The sequence below is a fragment of the Podarcis liolepis genome (genome assembly GCF_965112155.1).
Source record: "Podarcis liolepis genome assembly, chromosome: 6".
NCBI lineage: Eukaryota > Metazoa > Chordata > Lepidosauria > Squamata > Lacertidae > Podarcis > Podarcis liolepis.
In genome coordinates this window covers 22454496-22476611 of record NC_139559.1, presented here as the reverse complement: position 1 = coordinate 22476611, position 22116 = coordinate 22454496, and the positions used below count along the sequence as shown (strand labels likewise).

At 45.2% G+C, this 22116-nt stretch overlaps 1 protein-coding gene across 1 annotated transcript in view; it reads right to left on the bottom strand.

Annotated features, from left to right (window-relative positions):
* Positions 1 to 1605: 1605 nt before the first annotated feature.
* The window catches only part of LOC310709065 (ganglioside-induced differentiation-associated protein 1-like 1), a 42686-nt gene continuing 22175 nt past the window's right edge, over positions 1606 to 22116 (bottom strand). The window contains exons 4-6 of the mRNA XM_083508222.1: positions 12243 to 12340; positions 10485 to 10599; positions 1606 to 3077 (exon numbers count right to left, since the gene is read on the bottom strand). Of these exons, the coding sequence (XP_083364348.1) occupies positions 2734 to 3077; positions 10485 to 10599; positions 12243 to 12340 (557 nt within the window). The 3' untranslated portion in view covers positions 1606 to 2733. The remainder of the gene's footprint in view (positions 3078 to 10484; positions 10600 to 12242; positions 12341 to 22116) is intronic.

The following is a 22116-nucleotide window of genomic DNA, read 5'->3' as shown; positions in this document are numbered from 1 at the left end:
GCAACCACTCACAGATTATGTATTTTAATAAAGTTGTGGCGAAATTATGCCAAAAACCTTAAACAAAAATTATGTGTGATTTGTGAATTATTTTGAGGGGTGGCCTGGGGACCTCCACATGCAAAGGTTTGTATTTGGGAGAGGGGGTTGTGGGGAGAGCAGTAGGAGGGTTTGCAAGTTTTAAATGCAGTTAATATCTCTATCAATCGCTGGTGGGAGGAGAGAGACACAACCCACACAAACCGTTAGCAAAAAATGGCCTACTTTTTTCTTCACAATTCACAATGCATTCAAAATGACTCTGGAAAATCTGCCTTTCAGGCCTGTGTCAACATGTTCTCGTAAATATATCCTGGAGGGAAACAGCAGGTGTGAAATCTAAGACTAGAGATCTTTAGCGAAATGAGGAACAATGCAATGGCTGGCTTGTCAACTAGCTTGTCATGCTGTTATGGACTGGCTGGATGTAGAGGAATGGTGGGAGGCACCAGCTGGGGAAAAGACAACTTCCTTCCCTACAAACCCTCTCAGATGCTAAGATTGGCATCTTGGTGGCAGCGGTGGAGCATATGCCTGATGGCTCGGGGTAGGCTTGGGAGTCGCAGGTGTGCAGCGCACCAAATGTCACCCCCCTCAGTGAGGGCACCTGGGGCGCTCCGCCCCCACCCCCCTATCCTACGCCCCTGGTTGGTGGTTCATCTGTTCTCAAAGGCACTACAAAACAACAGCAACTGACTTTTTGCAGTGAGGGAGCTGACACGGTCACATCCACACCATATGTTAAAAGCACTTAGCTTCCACCAAAGAATCTCAGAAACCATAGTTGGTTAAGAGTACTGGGAACTGTCGCCCTGTGAAGGGAAAACTATGGTTCCCAGGATTTGGGCAGGGGTGGGGGGAAGCCATGGCTGTTAAAGTGGTATAAATGTGCTTTCAGTGTATGGTACGGATGTCACCCATGGAAATGCATGGAAAAGTGGGGAAGGACGAATGATTAAGGGAAACATGTATAAGCACTCTGCAAGCAACTAGGGATGAATGCAGGGTGAATGCTCATGGTCATATAAACTGCCCTGCAAACAGAACAGAATGAATGCTCAGTAGAGAGCATTCCCCATGCAATCACACCCCTGTGTAAGGTTTCTGCAAGCAAACCAACAAGAATGCTTAATAATTGCCTGGAAGAGCACTGAAGTCGAGGAAAAAACATGCATCTCTTTGTTAATACAGTCGTACCTTGGAAGTCGAACAGAATCCATTCCAGAAGTCCGTTTGACTTCCAAAATGTTCGGCAACCAAAGCATGGCTTCTGATTGGCTGCAGGAAGCTCCAGCAGCCAATCGGAAGCTGCGGAAGCCCCGTCAGATGTTCAACTTCCAAAAATAGTTTGCAGGCCGGAACAGTCACTTCTGGGTTTGCGGCTTTTGGAGCCAAAACGTTCGAGAACTAAGCTGTTCGAAAACCAAGATACGACTCTAATTCCTATTCATGGAGTAAATCATGGCAAATTCTGAGGCTAAGCCAACCCCTGACTACATTAAAGTAGAAAAAGGCACAGTGTGTGCAGACACATTTACTCAGGGAAATGAGTCAATTGATGCTAAACACATTTAGAAATGTAAAGCCATTACTCCTCCCATATGGTTTATTTAGGTTCTCAGAGGGTTTTTAAGCATGAGTAGCAGTGATGCTCATTACTCTTTCCAACATGCAAAAGGCACAAGAAAGTGAGAAAGGTGATTTTCTGTGCAAAGTGTTTCTAAGAAAATACACAGCAAAAAAGTCACTTAAAAAAAATGCTCCTCAAGGAAAGAATGGCGGGGGAAAGGAAAGAAATGAAAACACATCCTTTGGAAATGGTTTGAAACTTATGAAAACAGTCCTGTTGTTAGAGTCCGGCAAGGCTCCTTTGGTGAATGATGCTTGGCAAATTCATGAAAGGAACTCGAGGCAAACACCTCAGTAAGACAGAGATTCATCTGTGAAATCAAGGATACAATCAGAAGAAACCCACTGGCTGTCAACAATTAAAAAAGCAAATTAAAAAAATATAGAAGTAGAAAGTGGATACATTCTAAGCGCAAGTCGATTAAAAATGCTTGATTGAATGGAAATGATGGTATACAAAGAGAGAAAGAGACACAAATAATTCATTTCCACCTTAAGCTAGAACTTCACAAACTACTGTGGTCTGACTGTGTTCATTCTATTTCTGTTGTGTGCATCTCTGTGTTTTGTTAAAAAATAAGCCTATGTCATCATCACAACACCACAACAGTTCTTAGGAGAGAAAAGTCCCCGCAATTCGCACCTGTGGGAAAAAATGTGCTATGTGGCCAACAAACATTGGAAAAAATGTAAAGGTGCAGAAGATAACCCCGTCTTTCCATTTTGTGTTGCTGGGGGGTGTTGTTGCTTCTCTTCTAATGGCGCTTTCCTGTGCTAGAGGGCAGTTTTGCTCCACAGCGGTTGTGTAAGCATTAACACAACCACTGTTTACAGTTGTATAATACTTAAACCTTAAAAAAAAGGCATTGTACAAGTTGAATTTTTGTTGTCGTCGTTGATTGGCTTTCCTTGCAGTATAGGTTTTTTTTCTACTTCTAGACTATGGAATGTTACATTAACAGTATAGTTATTCATATTGGTTTCAAATTTCATTACAGTTACTGAAGATTCATCATGGTTTCACACAGCACAGAGACACCAAACTAAACACCGTAACAGCCTGCATTAGATGTATTTTTTCTTTAGATACCAATACGCAAAATACCCCATCCCCCCTAGAGATCCCATGAGGAAGGAGGCTCCGAAAAAGGATGGTGGTTTCCGCTTGACCAGCCTAAAGGCATTGGGTACCACTGCCGAGAGGAGGGTGGTGTGTATGTCTCCCAAAACTTTCCTGAAGGCAAAGCGTCTTTGTATCCTTTCAAAGAAGTTCTGTAGGTTGGGTCTACTGCCATCTTCCCAGTATTTCTTAGAGAGTCCTAGAAACTTGAGGCGATGCAGCGTGGCTCCCAGCAAGATGTCAGCCAAGGTGAAGACACACCCACAAAGCCAGAGTTCACACTTCTGCCCTGGAGAGCGAAGACAACACAGAAGCAATAGATTAGAAAAGTTTCGTCACACCTAAACACTTAGGAATGGAGACAAAGTCCAATCCTGGAGCTTATTGACTTCCATTTTTGGCTGATGCAATGCATACCCTCCAGTTTTGTTGTTGTTTAGTTGTATCCATTTTGTCAACTCTACACTTGTTTTCCACTGGATATAGCCTTGTGTCCTGCTTTACAGAGGACAGTCCTCTGTAAGGGTGCCAAAGGGCAGTTCTCCATTCCAAGGTCCATCTGCTATAAAGTAGGCAGAGCAGAGGCCAAATCAACTGAGCCAGCTCATAGGGCACCCAGTTATGGTTAGATGTCCTCAATTGCTATCTGAATTACTACATTTGCATATATGCATATCAATTAACACAGAGATTTTATGTAAATTGGCACCCACTTTTGTCTTCTTTTTGGCGAAGCCTAACTGGCCACTCTAGATTTTCACCAAATTTGGTACAGAGAAAGAGAATACCAGCCGTTCCTTGCAGCTTACATGGTGGGCAGCTCGTCAGTTTTGGGCCAGTTGAAAAATGCAGGGGCAGAGACAGAGGGATTTTAATTTGCAATTAAAATTTAAATTGAATCAGAGGTCATTTGTCTGGTGTCAAAACTCCTTTAACCGGTACTAGAACAAGAAGAAAGACAGGGCAAGGCTTCCCTTTCCTGCTGTGTTGTCTCTTCCCCTGCTGATCTTAGCAGAATTTGATGAATCTACCGTGAATGAACAGCATTTGCAGCAGGCTTTGAAACTGTGAAGTCATTCATCATCAAAATCTTTGTGGCATCCAGTGGCAACTCTAAAGGTTATGGGCCTTCTTAATCCCCCCAAAAGGTGGGATGTAATTTCAAACAATTGCAACACCTTGCTTGTTTGTTTCAGTTCTCCAAGCTAATCTTCAGCCCAAAGAAAAACCTGCAGTGAGGCAGTGGAGAGGGGAGCCTTCAGGGTGAGTCATATGAGGACTCAATAACGTTTCCTCTCTTTGGAATGGAGCAATTAACCCCACTGTGCTGACGAGTTTGTTGGGCTCTTTTCTCCCAGCCCAACCTTGGCAGCTGGAATCCAAGCTCTCTATCGGTTGCCAATTAGCTCCCCACCTCCTGCAAAAGTGAATACTAGCCTACTGGCTGCACAGTGAAGCCTTGTTGTCAGCTTTCATTCCCAAAGGGAGAAAATTCGCCATGTGATACACAGACACCCCACTTCCTGAGATTAAGGGTGTCTCTGTACTGTACTTTAAAGCAAGTGGCTTCCTCCAAATAAACCTTAGCATCCTTAACAAGCTGCACTTTCCTTCTGTTTAAGTTTATTAATATTTTGCAATTTACACCAATGTCTCTAGAGAGGAGATACAGTGGTACCTCGGGTTACATACGCTTCAGGTTACATATGCTTCAGGTTACAGACTCCGCTAACCCAGAAATAGTGCTTCAGGTTAAGAACTTTGCTTCAGGATGAGAAAAGAAATCGTGCTCCGGTGGCCCCATTAGCTAAAGTGGTGCTTCAGGTTAAGAACAGTTTCAGGTTAAGAATGGACCTCCGGAACGAATTAAGTACTTAACCTGAGGTACCACTGTATAAATACTTGATGATGATGATGATGATGATGATACTAATGATGTTATGAGTTTGGTGTGTGGAGAAAGCTGTATGCCTAGACCCTTCTAATTCCTGGATCCAGCAACTGTGAAAATTTAAGCAAAGATTCAAATTCCTGGAATAGCCGGACTAGCTTCCTAATGGAGGTGGTAGCTTGGGTAATGGGCCATTAAGGAAACAAAGGGAGTGGCTCAGTGCCAGGAGAAAAATGGTTGGAGCCCCCTTCCTCAACTGGCTGGTATCTAGAAAGACAAAGGCCAGAGTTGAGAGTGGAGTGATGTGAGCTAGAAGCAAGGAAGTAGCAGGCTGAGAAGCCAGAGAGACAGAGCGATGCTTGATTTCTTATTGAATCCAAGGTTGCAAGCTATGGGGCCCTCTTTGGGTGATTATGCTGTGAACCCCTCCATCGTGGGCTCAGGTTGTATATATGTGTAAATAAACCATATATCATAAAGACACCACAGTCTCTGCTGTGCCTCTTTCCAAAAGGAAACATGAACCCTGAGTGTTTGTCTGGAATTTTGCACCACTTGGAGATTGGGTGGCAAGCCACAACAATGATAAATAGCCAGGTGGCACAGGTGGCATCCCTAGCTCTCTGTCACCTTTTTCTAAAGAACCTTTCAAGCAACCCTCTAGGTCTAATGCCCCACATTAACACAATGCATATGCAGGTAATTGAAATAGCTGCACATTCTTTTCCAGTTTACTCTTGTCTGCATGTCTCACTGCTTCTTCTGTAAAGTCCATGCATTAACACGGATGCCCACTGGACGCAACATTTATCCACCACCCACTCTGGAATTTAACTTCTAGAGACAATAAGGAAGAAGCTGGACACTGAAGAATGAAAACATGAGCAGCTCTCGTTATTATAACAATGGCACATTTTTATGCATAAGTTGTGGTACCCAAAAATAGCTCTTTCTCTGCCTCCTACTTTGCAGCATATTGCACTCATAATTACTGGGTGCCTCACACTGTCATGTCTGTCACCTTGGCACTTTTGCGTGTGGCTCGACCAAGCCTGCTAGGATATATTTTTTCTTTCCAAGCACAGCCTCTGAGAGAAGAAGAAGCGGCTTGAGAGATTAGAACCTGGCTGACTTTCAAAGCCAAAGAGAAAACCCCTCTGCAGGCCAGCCCTGGGATACATTGGCAGGTGCAGTTATTAGAAATGTCAGTCTTCTGCAGAGAAGGACTTGTTTTTAATAGCCATTCTTTCCACCGGAAAGGCTGTTAAAAATGTCTCTCCTGTGTGAAAAGTTCCATGCTGCTATTTCTTGGGCAGATATGTATTCACAAACTCTCTTCAGGTCAAAACTACCCACATCTTTTCCCCAGCGGGAGCAAAAGCAGCAGGGGGTGGGTGGGGTTTTCAACAGAAAAATTGTGCTGATTTTCAACCTCAAACTGCAAGCTCAGTGGGTGCACTGTGTTAGGAAACAACAAACACGCCATAAACTGTAAGATTCTAGGAGTGTGAAGGGAGCTGGCAGAGATAATTTTTATTTCAGAACTTTTGTTTCCACTTGGCTTTGGGTGCTGTTTTTTCTCAATCTGAAGTCACTTGCCGTATTCATATGAATCCCTGCCCCAATAGTCCTCTTGAACCCAGTGCTTTGTTCTTCCTCTTCTTTCCTCTTTTCTGTTTGTTCTGCCTCTTTTGATGCCTTTGAGTCTCCAAATATGCCTCTGTTTCCTATTGCAAGTGAGTCAGTTGTCAGGCCCTAAATTTACACAGCTGTCTATGACATCAGAGAATCAATGCCAGGGTTGTCATACATCTGGAATTTCCCAGACACATCCAGTTTTGGGGGGCCAGCACCCTCATCTGGGCAGATTTTTGCATTAAGTGTCCAGGTTTGGGGGTTTTCTGTTTCTGTTTTCGTGTTGTTGTGGGTTTTTTTGTGGGGCCCCAGAACAGGAAGCAGACATCGGGTGGCCTGGAGCGGCTTGCTGGGGGTCGTGCTAGGCCTGGTGTTGTTCCTGGCGGTCGCCTGGCCTTGCATGACCTTCCCAGGGCCACTCAGCCTCCCATCGTGAGAAGGAGGCTGAAGACAGCAAAGGTAAGAGGGAAGGGAAGAAGGGGGGAACAGGCGGGCGAGGAAGGGGTTAGCAGCAGGGAGGGGGTGAGCGATGGAGATGCGGGATGGTGAAGGAAGTGCCCTGATGGTAGGGTGGGGTGTCTGGCTCTTGCTCCCCAGAATATGGAAACCTTAATCAATGCTGCACTATGGTGTCAGCACATCTTTGGCTTCAATTGGCTCAGGTGACATGACATACTGAAGGATCACAGCCACCAGTGCTTTGATGTCATATGGAACCCTGCAAGCTTTGGACCTGAAGTGAACAGTGGCAATAGGCAGAAAGCAGAAAGTTAGATTGATTGATTGATTAAAAAACAACAACAACCCTTCAACAAGAAGTATCTGTTTCATGAGGTTCTTCCTGTCCCTCTAGTACTATGAATTTTGGAAATGATACGTGCAGGCTCCCTAACATTATGATTAAATTAGAAGAACCACTAAGGAAATAACCACCCATAGAGCGTTCATGTTGCAAAACATAGTATAAACTCCTGCCTGAGTATATATCACTGTTTTTTTATCCAGATCAATGTTTTTTTTATCCAGATCAAATCAACAGAACAAGGTAGTCACAACTAGCATTTCAAACTGATTTTGTTGCAACTAAAGTATGACTAACTGGGTGTGGATTCAGCAGTATGGCAGGCACAGCTGGCATTAGCTTAGCACTTGGGATGGGTAGATCTGTCAATTCTGGCTTCTCTTTTATATATATAAAATTTTTATTTTTTATTAGTTTTTAACATATCATTTTCAACAGTAATTGAACATACTTTTACATACCGTATTTTTCGCCCTATAGGACGCACCTATTTTTTTGGGGGGGGGGGGAAATCAAGGAAAATTTTTTTATTTCCCCCCAGGTTTGCGCAGCCATCCCCAAGCTAGAAGAGGGAGACGGAGCACTTCGTCTCCCTCTTCTGCCTTCAGGGACAGCCTCCCAAGCCTCTGTGGAGCAGCGGACGGCGCTGCCCTGCAGAGGCTTTGCGCAACCATCCCAAGCTAAAAGAGGGAGATGGAGTGCTCCGTCTCCCTCTTCTGCCTTCAGGGACAGCTTGGCCCGCTATCCCGCGAGCTTGTGGGGCTGGCGGGGGGAGAAGCAGGCTTGCTTCTCCCCCCGCCAGCCTCCAGATCAGGTCGGGGAATAGGGGGATGGCGGAGCGCCGCCATCCCGCTATTCCCCAACCTGATCTGGAGGTTGTGGGGCTGGCGGGGGGAGAAGCAGGCTTGCTTCTCCCACCCCCAGCCTCCAGATCAGGTCGGGGAATAGCGGGGTGGCGGCGCTTCGCCATCCCCCTATCCCCCGAGCTTGTGGGGCTGGCGGGGGGGGGGGGAGAAGCAGGCTTGCTTCTCCCGCCCCCAGCCTCCAGTTCAGGTCGGGGAATAGCGGGGTGGCGGCGCTTCGCCATCCCCCTATCCCCCGAGCTTGTGGGGCTGGCGGGGGGGAGAAGCAAGCTTGCTTCTCCCCCCCGCCAGCGTCCAGTTCAGGTTGGGGAATAGCGGGGTGGCGGCGCTCCGCCATCCCCCTATCCCCCGAGCTTGTGGGGCTGGCGGGGGGGAAGCAAGCTTGCTTCTCCCCCCCGCCAGCCTCCAGATCAGGTCGGGGAATAGCGGGGTGGCGGCGCTGCGCCTCCCCGCTGTCCCCAGCTTTTGGGTGCAGGCTGCTGCCCGCAAGCCTTGCGAGCCCGCAGGACATCCTGCCGGGCTTGCAAGACTTGAGATAGCTTCCTGAAGCCTGGAGAGCGAGAGGGGTCGGTGCGCACGGACCCCTCTCGCTCTCCAGGCTTCAGCGAAAGCCTGCATTCGCCCCATAGGACGCACCCAGATTTCCCCTTCATTTTTGGAGGGGAAAAAGTGTGTCTTATAGGGCGAAAAATACGGTATATATATATATGTTTTTTAACACTGTCAATTCTGGCTTCTCATTTTTTGTTAAGTACAGTAAGTGTTAAGTACAGTTCTCCATATTTCCATATCAGTTTGCAAAGTATTTTTCTTAAGGCTTCACGAAAATTCTTCAGCAAATTTATCCTAATATACAATTTTTGCAAAGAATTTTTGGGAAATATGCACTTTTTTCGCAAAGCGATTTTGCCTAATATGACTTTAAGTTTTGGTTTTTTTTACAATCAATTTCATGAATTTTATGAAATAAAATGAATAAAAACAATATGATGCATTTTTGTAGTTTTCACCAACATAGGCATTTTTATCCACCTTTTACCCTAGTATATGCCTTTTTGTACACGTTACATGGGTGGGGAACTACAGCGCAATATTTGGTGAACTGCGAAAATTCTGAAGGGCAGTTGTGTTTCAGTTCACATATGCTTTAGTAAAGTGCAAATAAGGTAGTTTTGCATTTAAATGTGAATTGAATCAAACTTATCCCTGTACTTACTTAGCACATTAACAGAAGTGTACATTTCTACAGGAAACTCTCACGGTGTGCCTTCCATCTCTGGGCTTGAGTCTTTAGCTGGTTCACTATGTTAGGGCTGCCATATTTCAAAAAGTAAAAACCAAGACACCCCAAAAACGCTGCTCTTTGGAAATCCCCCCCGGACATCAATGCCGCCTTTCAAATCCCAGTAATGTCCGGGAAAATCCGGACGTCCGGCAGCCCTAACTAAGTATTATAGGTGCCCTCTTTGAAGTATGATATGTCAATGTGTTAAAGAGTTGCTGCAGTCAGTGCAACAGTCAAGGTTCATCTGGGAAAAGCAGGAGGACCCCTGACAGAACATGGAACCCTTCTGAGCTATTCTCAACAGGAGATTTTCAAAGCATACTCATTGCGCTCTCTCTCTCTCTCTCTCTCTCTCTCTCTCTCTTGTTCCTAATGTATTTTTCTTGGCACGAATACACAATCAAACCTGACTCACAGCTGGACGCAAACAAAATGAATGCCTGCTGGTCTTGATCGAAGGAAATGTGGACCTGAACTGAGGAAGAGGCTTCAAATGGTTTTGATGGGGGCGGAGGGAAGCAGCGCTAACTTAATGCAACTATATTGTCCTTGAGATGTCTATGTCAGAGTGGGATTTAGGGCAACATGACTGGTTCCCCCATATGGGGTGCCGAGCCTAGGGGGTGCTGCAAGGTATTGAACTATGATGTAGTGAATTGAATTGAACTGAATGGAAGGTGAGAGGCGGGGGGGGGGGGGGGGGAGAGCCGAATTTTGGCCTCGCACAGGGCACCACACACACACACACCTCCATCCAGGCAAGCAAAAGCCATGGTTCAATTATATTTTCCAACCAGGCAAAAGTACTAAAGGAGGGCACAAAGCAAGGTGGTGAGGGGAATGACCTAGGGAGAGAGGGTGCCGCTTGGAGAACTCCAAGTGTGGCATTTAGCCACAGGGTCTGAGGTTCCCAGCCGCTACCTTCAGTCTTTCTTTAGATGCAGTCACTGAACTTCCTGTTTCTTTGTTCTGTGAGTCCTTTTGTCCAGTCGTCTGCTATGGCCAGCTGGACTTAGTGATGATAACATCACAGCAGATAATGATACTACTGCTACTAATAATCATTAATAGTTGACAGCAAAATATAACATCCTTCTGATAATGGATTATATCTCATCTAACAAAATCTGCTCTAGCTTTACCTGCCAAATAAGGTTTGCTCTCCAGCAGTCTCTCGCAGCAGACTTAGAAAATAATGTCCGCAACAGCATGATGCCTACCTTGGTATTCAATTTTTCTTTTCTCCAGCTCAGCTTCAATCTGATCTAGCACCATTCCCAGATCACCCAGGATTTTCTTCAAGTAGTTCACATTGTCATGTTCCAGGATCTTGGCCTAGATATAAACAGTAAATGTTTACATCAAAATTGAACAAGAAGAATGTGTTTTCACACAATTTGAACGTAGTGGATATTTTACAAACAAAATGACTTTGAAAGGTCTCATCGTTGTTTTGATCAATCTTGTCAGGGAACTGCCATCAGCTCAGACGTGAGAGGTGGAAGGGCAGTTGTGTTACAGGGAACCTCCGAAAGTCCTGCGAAGCAGTTCCTCCTCTGGCAAGGAAGAAAGCCCCACCTCCAGTGGGGAGGAGGTGGTGGGACCAGGGGATGCTAGGGAGAGCCTCAACACCGACCCTGAGCAAGCCGGAGAGGAGGGAAGTACCCCTTTGCCAGCGCCCACTCTGCGCATTAGGTTTCGGCGCAGGGAGGGGAGGAGAAGGTTGGGGGTCAAGCGACTGTTATGCTGGGGAAGGTACAAGGACCGACCACTCCCAGATTCTGCTAGCGACTGAGCCAGACATGAACTTGCAACGCTCTTCACTGTAAATAGTTTTGCACTAAGAATAAAGCCTGGAAAAGACAGGTCTTGCTTGTTTGCTCTCGAGCAACCACACCACCATCTGACAAATCTGCTGTGAGAAGAGGTGCTCGGAAGTCCAAATATTCAGGGATGTGTTCATAAAAGCACCTTACAACCTGTGCCAGGACTGCACTAACAGAGGCATTGTGTCTAGGTCATGAGAAGCAATAACTCCTCTTTATTATGTGCTGGTCAAGTGCTATCAAGAGTACTGGGCCCAGTTATGGGTGCCACATGTTAAAGAGGATATTGGCAAGCTGGAGCATGTCCAGAGGAAGACACCTGGGATGGTGAAGGGTCTGGAAATGGAAGTCCTATGAGGAATGGTTGTATGAGCTGGGAGTATTAGGGCAGGAGAGCTGTCTTCAAATCTCTGAAGGGCTGCCAAAGATGGAGCAGACTTGTTTGCTGTTGCTCCAGAAAGCAGAACTAGAACCAGTGGGTGGGAATTGCAGGGAAACAGATTTCAGCCCAACCTTAGAAGGAACTTCCTAATGGTAAAAACTGTTCAACAGTGGAGCAAACTGCCTTGGGTGGTGGGCTCTCCTTCACTGGAAGTATTTAAGTAAAAGCTGGTCAACCACCTGTCAGGTGTCTAGTTGCACCTGTCTAGTTGCATCCTGTGTTGCAGATCCTGCATTGAGAAGGTAGCTGGACCAGACCTCCAAGTTCCCTTCCTTCCAACTCTAAAATTCCTTCTTACGTACATCAGAAATCCCCCCTTCTGTTAAAGTGCAGGAGCCTTGTCCTCTTTTGAATCTGGTCACCCTGTTAGGGCAGCGATGTCAGGCAAAATGGCAAGCAGCAGCACTGGTAACGGATCTGAACTGACAACCCCATTTGCGAAACTTTAGTTTGCTAGAAAACACTCAACTCCAGCACAACTGGATTCAGTTGAACGTCTGTCGTCTTCAGTACCAATAGCCATCCAAATCCGCATGCCACTTTATTGTTAAAAAACCCCAACACGCCTCATAGAAGTTTATGAAAACAATAAAAGTATCATTAAAAACAGTTATTTAAAACACTAAAAAAAATAAAATAAAAACAATGATAAACTAAAAACAGATTGAAACAGATTAAATGTTGTGTGTGTGCTGCTATGAGCATCTCACCATGAGCTTCTTCTGTTTGGAAAGGTATGGCTCTGATAGCTGTGGCTCCTCTTCATGGTCTAATTTCATCAGGTCTGAGCTGGCATTAACTAAATGTCCTGTGGAAGTAGGAGAGAACGGATTGGGGTTAATTAATGATGATGATGATGATGATGATGATGATGATAATAATAATAATAATAATAATAATAATAATAATAACAATAAAAAATTTTATTTATACCCCGCTCTCCCCAGCCAAGACCGGGCTCAGGGTGGCTAATTCGTGACCAATCTTCCCTAGACCCATGATTTCCAAAATTCCCCTTCCCCACGGACCGCATGAAAATTGCTGAGGGTCTCGGTAGACCACTTAATGATTTTGTTTCTGCCTGTTGCAGCAATTGTAATATGCCGTGCCAAATAATCTTCAAATTGTGTCTTTTTTGCTTCTTTTATTTCTTATATGGAATTGCATGCATTTTATTGTGTTACAATTTGATTTCTACAGAATTCATATTGTAAGCATTCTTCACACTGCCGCCCACCTGCGTGAAACTCATGTAGTCTGCAGACCACAGTTTGGGAACCTCTGCTCTAGACACATGGCTATCTTTAACAAAAACGTTAAGTGTCTAATAATGTCTCACCCTTCTAAGAATCTGCCTTTCTGACTTTAATTATGGTCTCCAGACCACAATACGGTCTGAAGGCACATGGGGCTACTACCTTTCTAAAGCTAAGCAGATCTGGATCTGGGCAGGGGGTTCCTGGATGGGAACAAGATGGGATATAAATATATTTGATTTCTTGCAGTATTTTCACTGTCAAGGGATGGGAGAAGTGCTTGTGGGATTTTCTGCCCCAGCAGGTTCCCAAAGTAACTTGGTCAGCCTTGAAGAGCAGGGTTCGTGTATTGTTTTGGAAAGTGCAAATCTGGTAGATTTGCCTTTAAATGCAGACAGAATCAAATTTATTCCACAATACCATTCAGATGAAAAACTTAAAAGTTACAGAAAGAATCTCCAGGTTGGGACCTGGTAGCTCTACCTCTAATAATGTGTAAAAGCACAGATGTGCCCTGATTTTTGTTTGTTTGATATTTACAGTGGTACCTCGGGTTAAGTACTTAATTCGTTCCAGAGGTCTGTACTTAACCTGAAACTGTTCTTAACCTGAAGCACCACTTTAGCTAATGGGGCCTCCTGCTGCTGCCGCGCCGCCGGAGCACGATTTCTGTTCTCATCCTGAAGCAAAGTTCTTAACCCAAGGTACTATTTCTGGGTTAGCGGAGTCTGTAACCTGAAGAGTATGTAACCTGAAGTGTATGTAACCCAAGGTACCACTGTATAAGCAGCAAACACCAGTATAGCGCCTTGCCTCAGCCTAAATCCTTGTGACTGGGTCTCACATTCAGGACTGGGAGGGCTATCGCACTATGACTAGGCTATGGTTGGAAGATTTACTCATCACCTTAGAAAAGTCCTTTGCATATGATTTTTTTAAAAAAAAAAATATTGAGACCTACCCTCTTCTTTCCAAAGTCTTTATTTTTCCATTGTGAATGAATATATTAATAGCTGCTACTGTTTTACAGAAGCCCTCATTGCTTTTTTGTTGTTGTTGTTTAGTCATTTAGTCGCGTCCGACTCTTCGTGACCCCCTGGACCAGAGCACGCCAGGCACTCCTGTCTTCCACTGCCTCCCGCAGTTTGGTCAGACTCATGTTTGTAGCTTCAAGAACACTGTCCAACCATCTCGTCCTCTGTTGTCCCCTTCTCCTCGTGCCCTCCATCTTTCCCAACATCAGGCTCTTTTCCAGGAAGTCATCTCTTCTCATGAGGTGGCCAAAGTATTGGATCCTCAGCTTCACGATCTGTCCTTCCAGTGAGCACTCAGGGCTGATTTCCTTCAGAATGGATAAGTTTGATCTTCTTGTAGTCCATGGGACTCTCAAGAGTCTCCTCCAGCAGCATAATTCAAAAGCATCAATTCTTTGGCGATCAGCCTTCTTTATGGTCCAGCTCTCACTTCCATACCTCACTACAGTGGTGCCCCGCAAGACGAATGCCTCGCAAGATGGAAAACCCGCCAGACGAAAGGGTTTTCCGTTTTTGAGCTGCTTCGCAAGACGATTTTCCCTATGGGCTTGCTTTGCAAGACGAAAACGTCTTGCGAGTGTTCCGATTTTTTCCCGCTTCCCTCCCCCTTTTTCTAAGCCGCTAAGCCACTAATAGCCTTTTAGCCACTAATCCGCTAAGCCTTTAATAGCCGCTAAGCCTTTAATAGCCGCTAAGCCTTTAATAGCCGCTAAACCGCTAATAGCGCTAATCCACTAAGCCGCTAATAGGGTTGCTTCGCAAGACGAAAAAACCGCTAGACGAAGAGACTCGCGGAACGGATTAATTTCGTCTTGCGAGGCACCACTGTACTGGGAAAATCATAGCTTGAACTATACGGACCTTTGTCGGCAAGGTGATGTCTCTGCTTACTGTAACCTTATCCCAGACTCAGCAAAGCATTTGCGGGCTGCAGGTTAGCCAATGTGTTTGTGCCAGCATAGGGCACCATTTTAAACTGTCATTTGCAGCAGCTAAATGAAACTATGGCACCTTGCGGCCTTGGCTTAATGATACCCACCCTGGCTAGATGCCATTCCAAGTCAGAACAGGAGGGAGAGACAGATGCTTCATGCTCAGTTGGTTCAGCTAAGAATCCAGAAATTTATGTTCATTTCCCAGCACATTACTCTGGCCTTCTCTTTATCTTTCCCTATGTTCCTTATTAATCTTCTTTCTCCACTCCAGCTACCAAGTGTCTCACTTAAGCACCTCTCCATTCTGTTTGGCTGGCTACTTGAACAAGGACATGAAGGAATCTTATTGTCTAATTCCCCATGTAGTTGGTTATGGTTATGCAAGGCGCTGGACCCCATTATGCAGTGTAGGAACTCACTAAATGTTACTTGGGAGTAGCAATGTAGGAGAAAGTTTGTTTGGTGTGCATTTTAATGCAAATCTACCTAATGCAAATCTAGTTGTGACGTTTGCTACGAGGTAGGCGAAAAAACCAAATGGCTGGAAGTGCGCCAAGTTGGAAAAATTCCTACCAGGCCCCTTGCGGCAACCAACCGGAGTCCATAGCAAGGCCAGAGCTAGCTAAGCCTAAAGGGTGGGTGGGATGGGAAAACTGGGCAGCTGGAACGGGGCAAAGAGGGCGATCTCTGGGCGTACCTGGCTTTAAAATGGGCTAGGCCACGCCTCCCCCGCCTGCCAATTGGCGGGCAGGGTCACAGGCACGCCCGGGGATTCCCTCGATCTCGCGGGGCTAAAGGCCAGCCCCCGTGGGTGTGGGAGGGGGTGGGCCCACAACTCCACCTCCTCCTAAGCTCAGAAGTGGCTTTATCCCTATAGCCTCGAGCTTTTCCTGACACCAAAGCTACACCAAATTTCTACACATGCCACTATCATTCTCATTCATTCTCTCTCTCTCTCTCTCTCTCTCTCTCTCTCTTTCTCTCTCTCTCTCTCTCTTTTATAAAAGCCCATTGACCTCATCTGTGAAAACTGCAAAGCTAAATTGGAAAAGCTGTGTTCTCTGGCCTGATTCAATCAAATTCACCATGGAGAGAAAGAGAGAGTAACAGGGCTGCTGTAGTCCTTAATTACTTTGGCAATGTTGAGAAATAAAGGGCAACTAGGAGGCTGATTTACAGCCCATTCCTTGGTTTTGCTGAGCCAATGATGCTGTGATAATTAAAACTGATTACTTAAGGGAGGTGCAATGTCAGGACAGGAGAAGGATAAACACTGGTCATTACTGGCCTAATTTATCTGCTCTTTAGCCTGGAGAGAAGATGCTTGCTAATACATTCACTCACTGCCCACTGGGCATTTTCCTTTGTCTAGAACTAGACATTGCTGTACACTTGTTGACTACTGCAATTGCACTGTACATGGGGCTACCCTTGAAGGCTCCTCTGAAAATGAAAGCAAATGCAAATTACAGCTGCCTGTTTCCTGGAGGAAAGGGCAGCTAAGATCACATGACACCAGCAGAGGTATTGCTAGTAATTAAAATACTTGGCACACAGGCCCATGATGCTAATTTGCATATAAGGGCTGGGTACAACTTTGGTGGGTAGGGGCCTTCTTGGTAGTGGCGCCTGCCATGTGGAATGCCCTCCCATCAGATGTCAAGGAAATAAACAACTATCTGACTTTTAGAAGACACTTGAAGGCAGCCCTGTTTTGGGAAGTTTTTAATGTTTGATGTTTTATTGTATTTTTAATATTTTGTTGGAAGCTGCCCAGAGTGGCTGGAGAAACCCAGTCAGATGGACGAGGTATAGGTAATAAATAATAATAATAATAATAATAATAATAATAATAATAATAATAATAATACGATCATTTGTAGCTGAGTAAGATTGTCTTCCATGAACACGGTTTTAACAGTGAGTCCATAAGTGACCGTGGAGGCCAATTCTGGATCCACATATCTTTCCACAGTGGGGACATAGGTTTCCGGGCAGGAGTTGATCACGGTGAGGGTTTGCCAAGCGTGCCTTCCTCTTTGCACATTTCTCCCTTTTGTCCTGAGTTTGAGCGTCTTCAAAGCCCATGGCACCTTTGATAAAGGCTGCTCTCCAACTGGAGCGCTCGCAGGTCAATGTTTCCTAGTTGTCAGTGTTTATACTACATTTCTTTAGATTTGCCTTGAGAAAGTCTTTGAACCTCTTCTGTTGACCACCAGCATTGCACTTTCCATTTCTAAGTTCAGAATAGAGTAGTTGCTTTGGAAGACGATAATCAGGCATCCACACAACATGACCAGTCCAACGAAGTTGATGTTGAAGAATCATTGCTTCAACACTGGGGATCTTTGCTTCTTTCAGTACACTGGCACAAAATCAGACTATATTGTGTATAATGTATATGTGTGTGGCCATGCAGCCCCACTGTTGCAGCAAGATTAAATGTGGAAGAAGCCTCCTGTGCTTCTTGCACCACGGCACAAAGGCGTGCTTTATTTATTTATTTATTTATTTATTTATTTATTTATTTATTTATTTTGCCCTTCCTCATCGCCTTGCCTTCACTCTGGATGCTTCAAATACCTGGGTCATGTAAAATTTCTAATGTGGCTATTGTAAAATTTCTAAAATTCTAAAATTTCAGTAATTTCTAATGTGGCTATTGTAGTAAAGTGCCTTTTTTCAGGGGGTGGGATGGTGTCACCGATACAGCTCCTTGCCAAGGGCGCAAGGGACCCTAGATACACCTCTGTTTATCAGTAGCAGGTGATGACCACTGGACTTGATGGTTTGGCCAAGAGGGTTTCCGTAAGTGGGACAAAGGAATCCTGAGGCAGAGCCAATTTTTTCCTGGTTTTCTGTCTCCGCTCTCCTTCCGCTCTCCTTCTCCCTTTCAAAGGTTCTGTGGACACGTAAGCGATAAAGTACTGGCACAATTACAGTGATACCTCGGGTTAAGAACTTAATTCGTTCTGGAGGTCTGTTCTTAACCTGAAACTGTTCTTAACCTGAAGCACCACTTTAGCTAATGGGGCCTCCTGCTGCCGCTGCTGCACGATTTATGTTCTCATCCTGAAGCAAAGTTCTTAACCCGAGGTAATATTTCTGGGTTAGCGGAGTCTGTAACCTGAAGTGTATGCAACCTGAAGCGTATGTAACCTGAGGTACCACTGTACTTAGCATCTAACAGAACTTAATCCTGGGAGGTAGGTTTGGCTGAGGGAGTCTGTTTTGAGAATCCTCAGCTTCTAAATATATCGTGGTACATTTGTGCCCACAATCTTGTGGGCTTCAGGAGGCACTATCTGTTATTGTGGGGGACAGGAAATTGTACCCAGGCCCAGAACAGGTGACTAAGTGGTAACAAAAGGCATTCCCGTGGAAATCTGGTTTAGGTACAGTATAAGGCAAGCCTAGTTTCATTTTCAAATCTCAAGCCAACTTTAGGGACATTTTTAAAAAACGCAGCTGTAAATTGAGCAGTTGGATCCAGAGTTATCTGGAGCCGCTAAAGTGCAAGACCCTGCGGTGACATTGTGACAAAGTCACTGTCCAGAGCAGAAGTGCATATTTAAAGAGACGTCCTGGTGGAGGAGTTATATTAGGCATTGTCAATGTTTCATGAATGCTTGTAGGTCAAGTACAGAGTCTGGTGCCAATTCGTCCTGTCTCTGAAACCTAATCTGCATAAATTTTCATGACTGAGAGGCCAAAATCCAGTCAAAGACCCTCAGCCCAGCTCTCGTATACGACATAATCTATCAAAAAGTTAAGTATCTTCCAAGTCCAATTGATTTTACAGAGATAAAATCATAGAGTTGTTGAGTTGGAAGGGACCAAACAGGAATCTTTTGCTCAACGTGGGGCTCAGACCCACAGCCCTGAGATTAAGAATGTCATGCTCTACCAACTGAACTATCTATAATTGGATGTGGGGGGCAGAACAGCTGCAAGGTGGGGGGGGATCTGGCCCCCTGCAATACCAAGGAGCAGTGCAAGAGCATTTCCTCACAGGAACACTGATGGTGTCATAAGAGACTTAATTCCAGAAAAGAACCGCAGTAGTGGTTTATTGTACAAGAAAGAATACAGTGGACGCTCGGGTTGCGAACGTGATCCGTGCGGGAGGTGTCTGCGCACGCGCGGGTTACGATTCAGCACTTCTGCACATGTGCAAAGCATGATTTAACGCTTCTGCGCATGCACAACTGCCAAAACCCGGAAGTAACCCATTTCGGTACTCTTGGGTTTCAGTGGGTCCGTAACCCGAAAAAACGCAACCTGAAGTGTCTGTAACCCGAGGTATGACTGTACAGTCTTGTACGAGTATTGCATACTGGGAAAAGGTTACTCCCTCCATCATTTATAATAAAATAGAGGCTTCCACCCAGGGGCAGCACATCGTTTTCCAGTGCTTGGTGAAATGGGGAGAGCTACTCGACCCTGCTTCTACTGCCGCCATACCAACTACCCCTCTTCCTCTGCCACCAGGCTAACTGCCCCAACTGAGCTAACTGCCCCAATTACCATTTCCACACAGTCCTATTCCCTTGGCAACAGTTACGAAGATTGGTGGGAACGATCTCAACCACAACTAGATGCATTTTACTTAGTCCCCCATTTCCCCCAGTAAACAAGACTTGTGAGACATATTAAAACCAAAGCAACATACAAACATCACATTGCAAACCACCTGCACTGTACAGATATTTGTAGATTTCTATTCACCTCAAAGAACTATGGTTCCCAGAGTCTTCCCTTGGGATTGCTGTTCTATGGGGGGGGGATAGGGGTATTCTAACAACTCAAGATGCGGGTGGCGCTGTGGTCTAAACCACTGAGCCTTGGGCTTGCCAATCAGGAGGTCGGTGGTTCAAATCCCGCGATGGGATGAGCTCCCATTGCTCGGTCCCAGCTCCTGCCAACCTAGCAGTTCGAAAGCACGTCAAAGTGCAAGTAGATAAATAGGTACCACTCTGGCAGGAAGGTAAATGGCATTTCCATGTGCTGCTCCGGTTTTGCCAGAAGCGGCTTAGTCATGCTGCCCACATGACATGGAAAAACTGTCTGCGGACAAACGTCGGCTCCCTCGGCCAATAAAGCGAGATGAGCGCCGCAACCCCAGAGTCGTTCACAACTGGACATAACTGTCAGGAGTCCTTTACCTTTTAACAGCTCTCAGCACCCTTAACAAACTACAGTTTCCATATTTATTTTGGAGAAGCCAGGACTGCTTAAAATGGTATGATACTGCTATAAATATATAGTGCAGATGGAGCCAAATATACATACATGCATCTACCATGCAAGCTCAGCTGAACGCTTTTTCTACGGTAACATCCACTGGGTTAGAAATTACTTTTTAGAAGCGCCAACAATTTACCAATAACAATCCCAGCAGCATTAAATCATAATGCCTTCTATATGATGACAAAAGAGGTGTCTTTCAAAGTCTCTTTCCCCACGGATAAAACTTTTGCAAATATGTCCTGTAATTGAAAGCAAAGGGCATATCTCTGCACACACAAAAACAGACCAGCTTTACTAACCTGCTGCTTCCAGAGAAGCTGGTGGAAATTAAGGGGTTCTGAGGAGACTTTTCAGAGATTCCTAGCTCTTCCAGGTCAGAATAACTATCAAATAACTTCCAAGCCATTAGCAAAAAGCAACCCACAAATGTGCTACTCCTGAGTGTATGGAGGTTTTTGTTCTCTCTGTCATACTGTGACGGTCTATTATTCTTAACTCTCCCTGCGAACTTGCAGTTCAGCTCTTTTGTCTCCCTTCCATTTATTTATTTATTTTATCCTGTTACTGCTTTGGCCATTCGCAATCTGGATTCTTCAAACTGTAATTGTCTTTAATTAATTATAAGAGCTACCGGCATGCATAAACAAACATCTTTAATGGCTGAATGCCTAGGATGTAGGTAAAATGATGTAATAATAATACTACAAGCCATTCAAGGCTTTGAGTTGAGTTTTCACAAGACAATGGCTATGAACACATTAGTAGCTTAAAACGCAGTGAGGTCATTTGCACCCGCTGTGTTTTAAGTCGCATTTTTATGCTGTTGTGCACGCCAGAGAGGGAGCAGGGATGTCTTCACCCAATGTGCATTATCTGGTTTGCTTCCCCGTGCCAAATTCTTATTCAGTGAAGCTGTCATCTGCACATGCGCTGCCACCCGATGTGCAATGGCTGTCTCAAATGCGCGAACCTCAGCTTAACCTTGGCTCACGTTTTCAAATTTGACGGAAGCTGGTTTGAGGGAAAACACCTCAAACAGCAGTATTTCTTAAGAAACCATGGGACACATATGGGTTGTGGCTAATGCAATGTATATGTTAAAACCACCAGTGGTGGGAGCATGCTGGAGCCGGAATAAATGGGAATGTGTACAGAGCCTAATATTTCCTACTACCCACAGTGCTTGCATGCAGAAAACTGCACATGTGCTTTGTTGGAAATGACAGATGTATACATGCTGATTACTTTATGCAACAATTGCATTCCCTGTGTGTATATGCGCTTTCCATGATGGTGATGCTCACTGCTGGCAATGTTCACTGCTCACATGCCGCCACTGGACAGTTGCTCAAGAGGAAATGTGGTCCTAGGCTGAAAACATTTCCCCACCCCTGCTCTATTTATTATTATTTATTATATTTATTGTTAAATAGTGGGTAGACATAGCAGACGACACAGCGATTTCTCCAAAGCAGCTCTTTATTTGTAAGCTGGAACAGAATTGAACTGAAGGGTTCAGCCAGCCTGCTTATACAGTCATACCTCGGGTTGAAGATGCTTCGAGTTGAGCACGTTCGAGTTGTGCTCCTCGGCAACCCGGAAGTAACGGAGCGCGTTACTTCTGGGTTTCGCCACTTGCGCATGTGCAGGCACTCAAAATGACATCACGTGCATGCGCAGAAGCGGCGAAAAGCGACGCGCGTGTGTGCAGACATGCTGTCGCTAGTTACATTTACTTCTAGATACGAACGGGGCTCCGGAACGGAGGTACCACTGTATAGAGCTCCACTAGAACGCAACAGTAACCATTTTCTGTAACTATCCAATCACTGAACGTCACTTTCAATCCCTTATTTGCATATGTGGACCTGAACTATCTACAGTATCCCCCTGCTGGCCCAGGGTGAGAACTTCAGTACATAGCATTTATATACCACCTTTATCTTCTAAGGATCTCAAGTTGGTGCATGTCGTTCTCCCCCTTCCCATTTCGTCCTTAGAACAAGGTAGGTTAGGCTAAGAGGTCACACAGAGAGCTTCATGGCTGAGTGGGGATTTGAACCCTGCTCTCCCAGGTCCTAGTCCAATGCTCTAACCATTACGCCACAC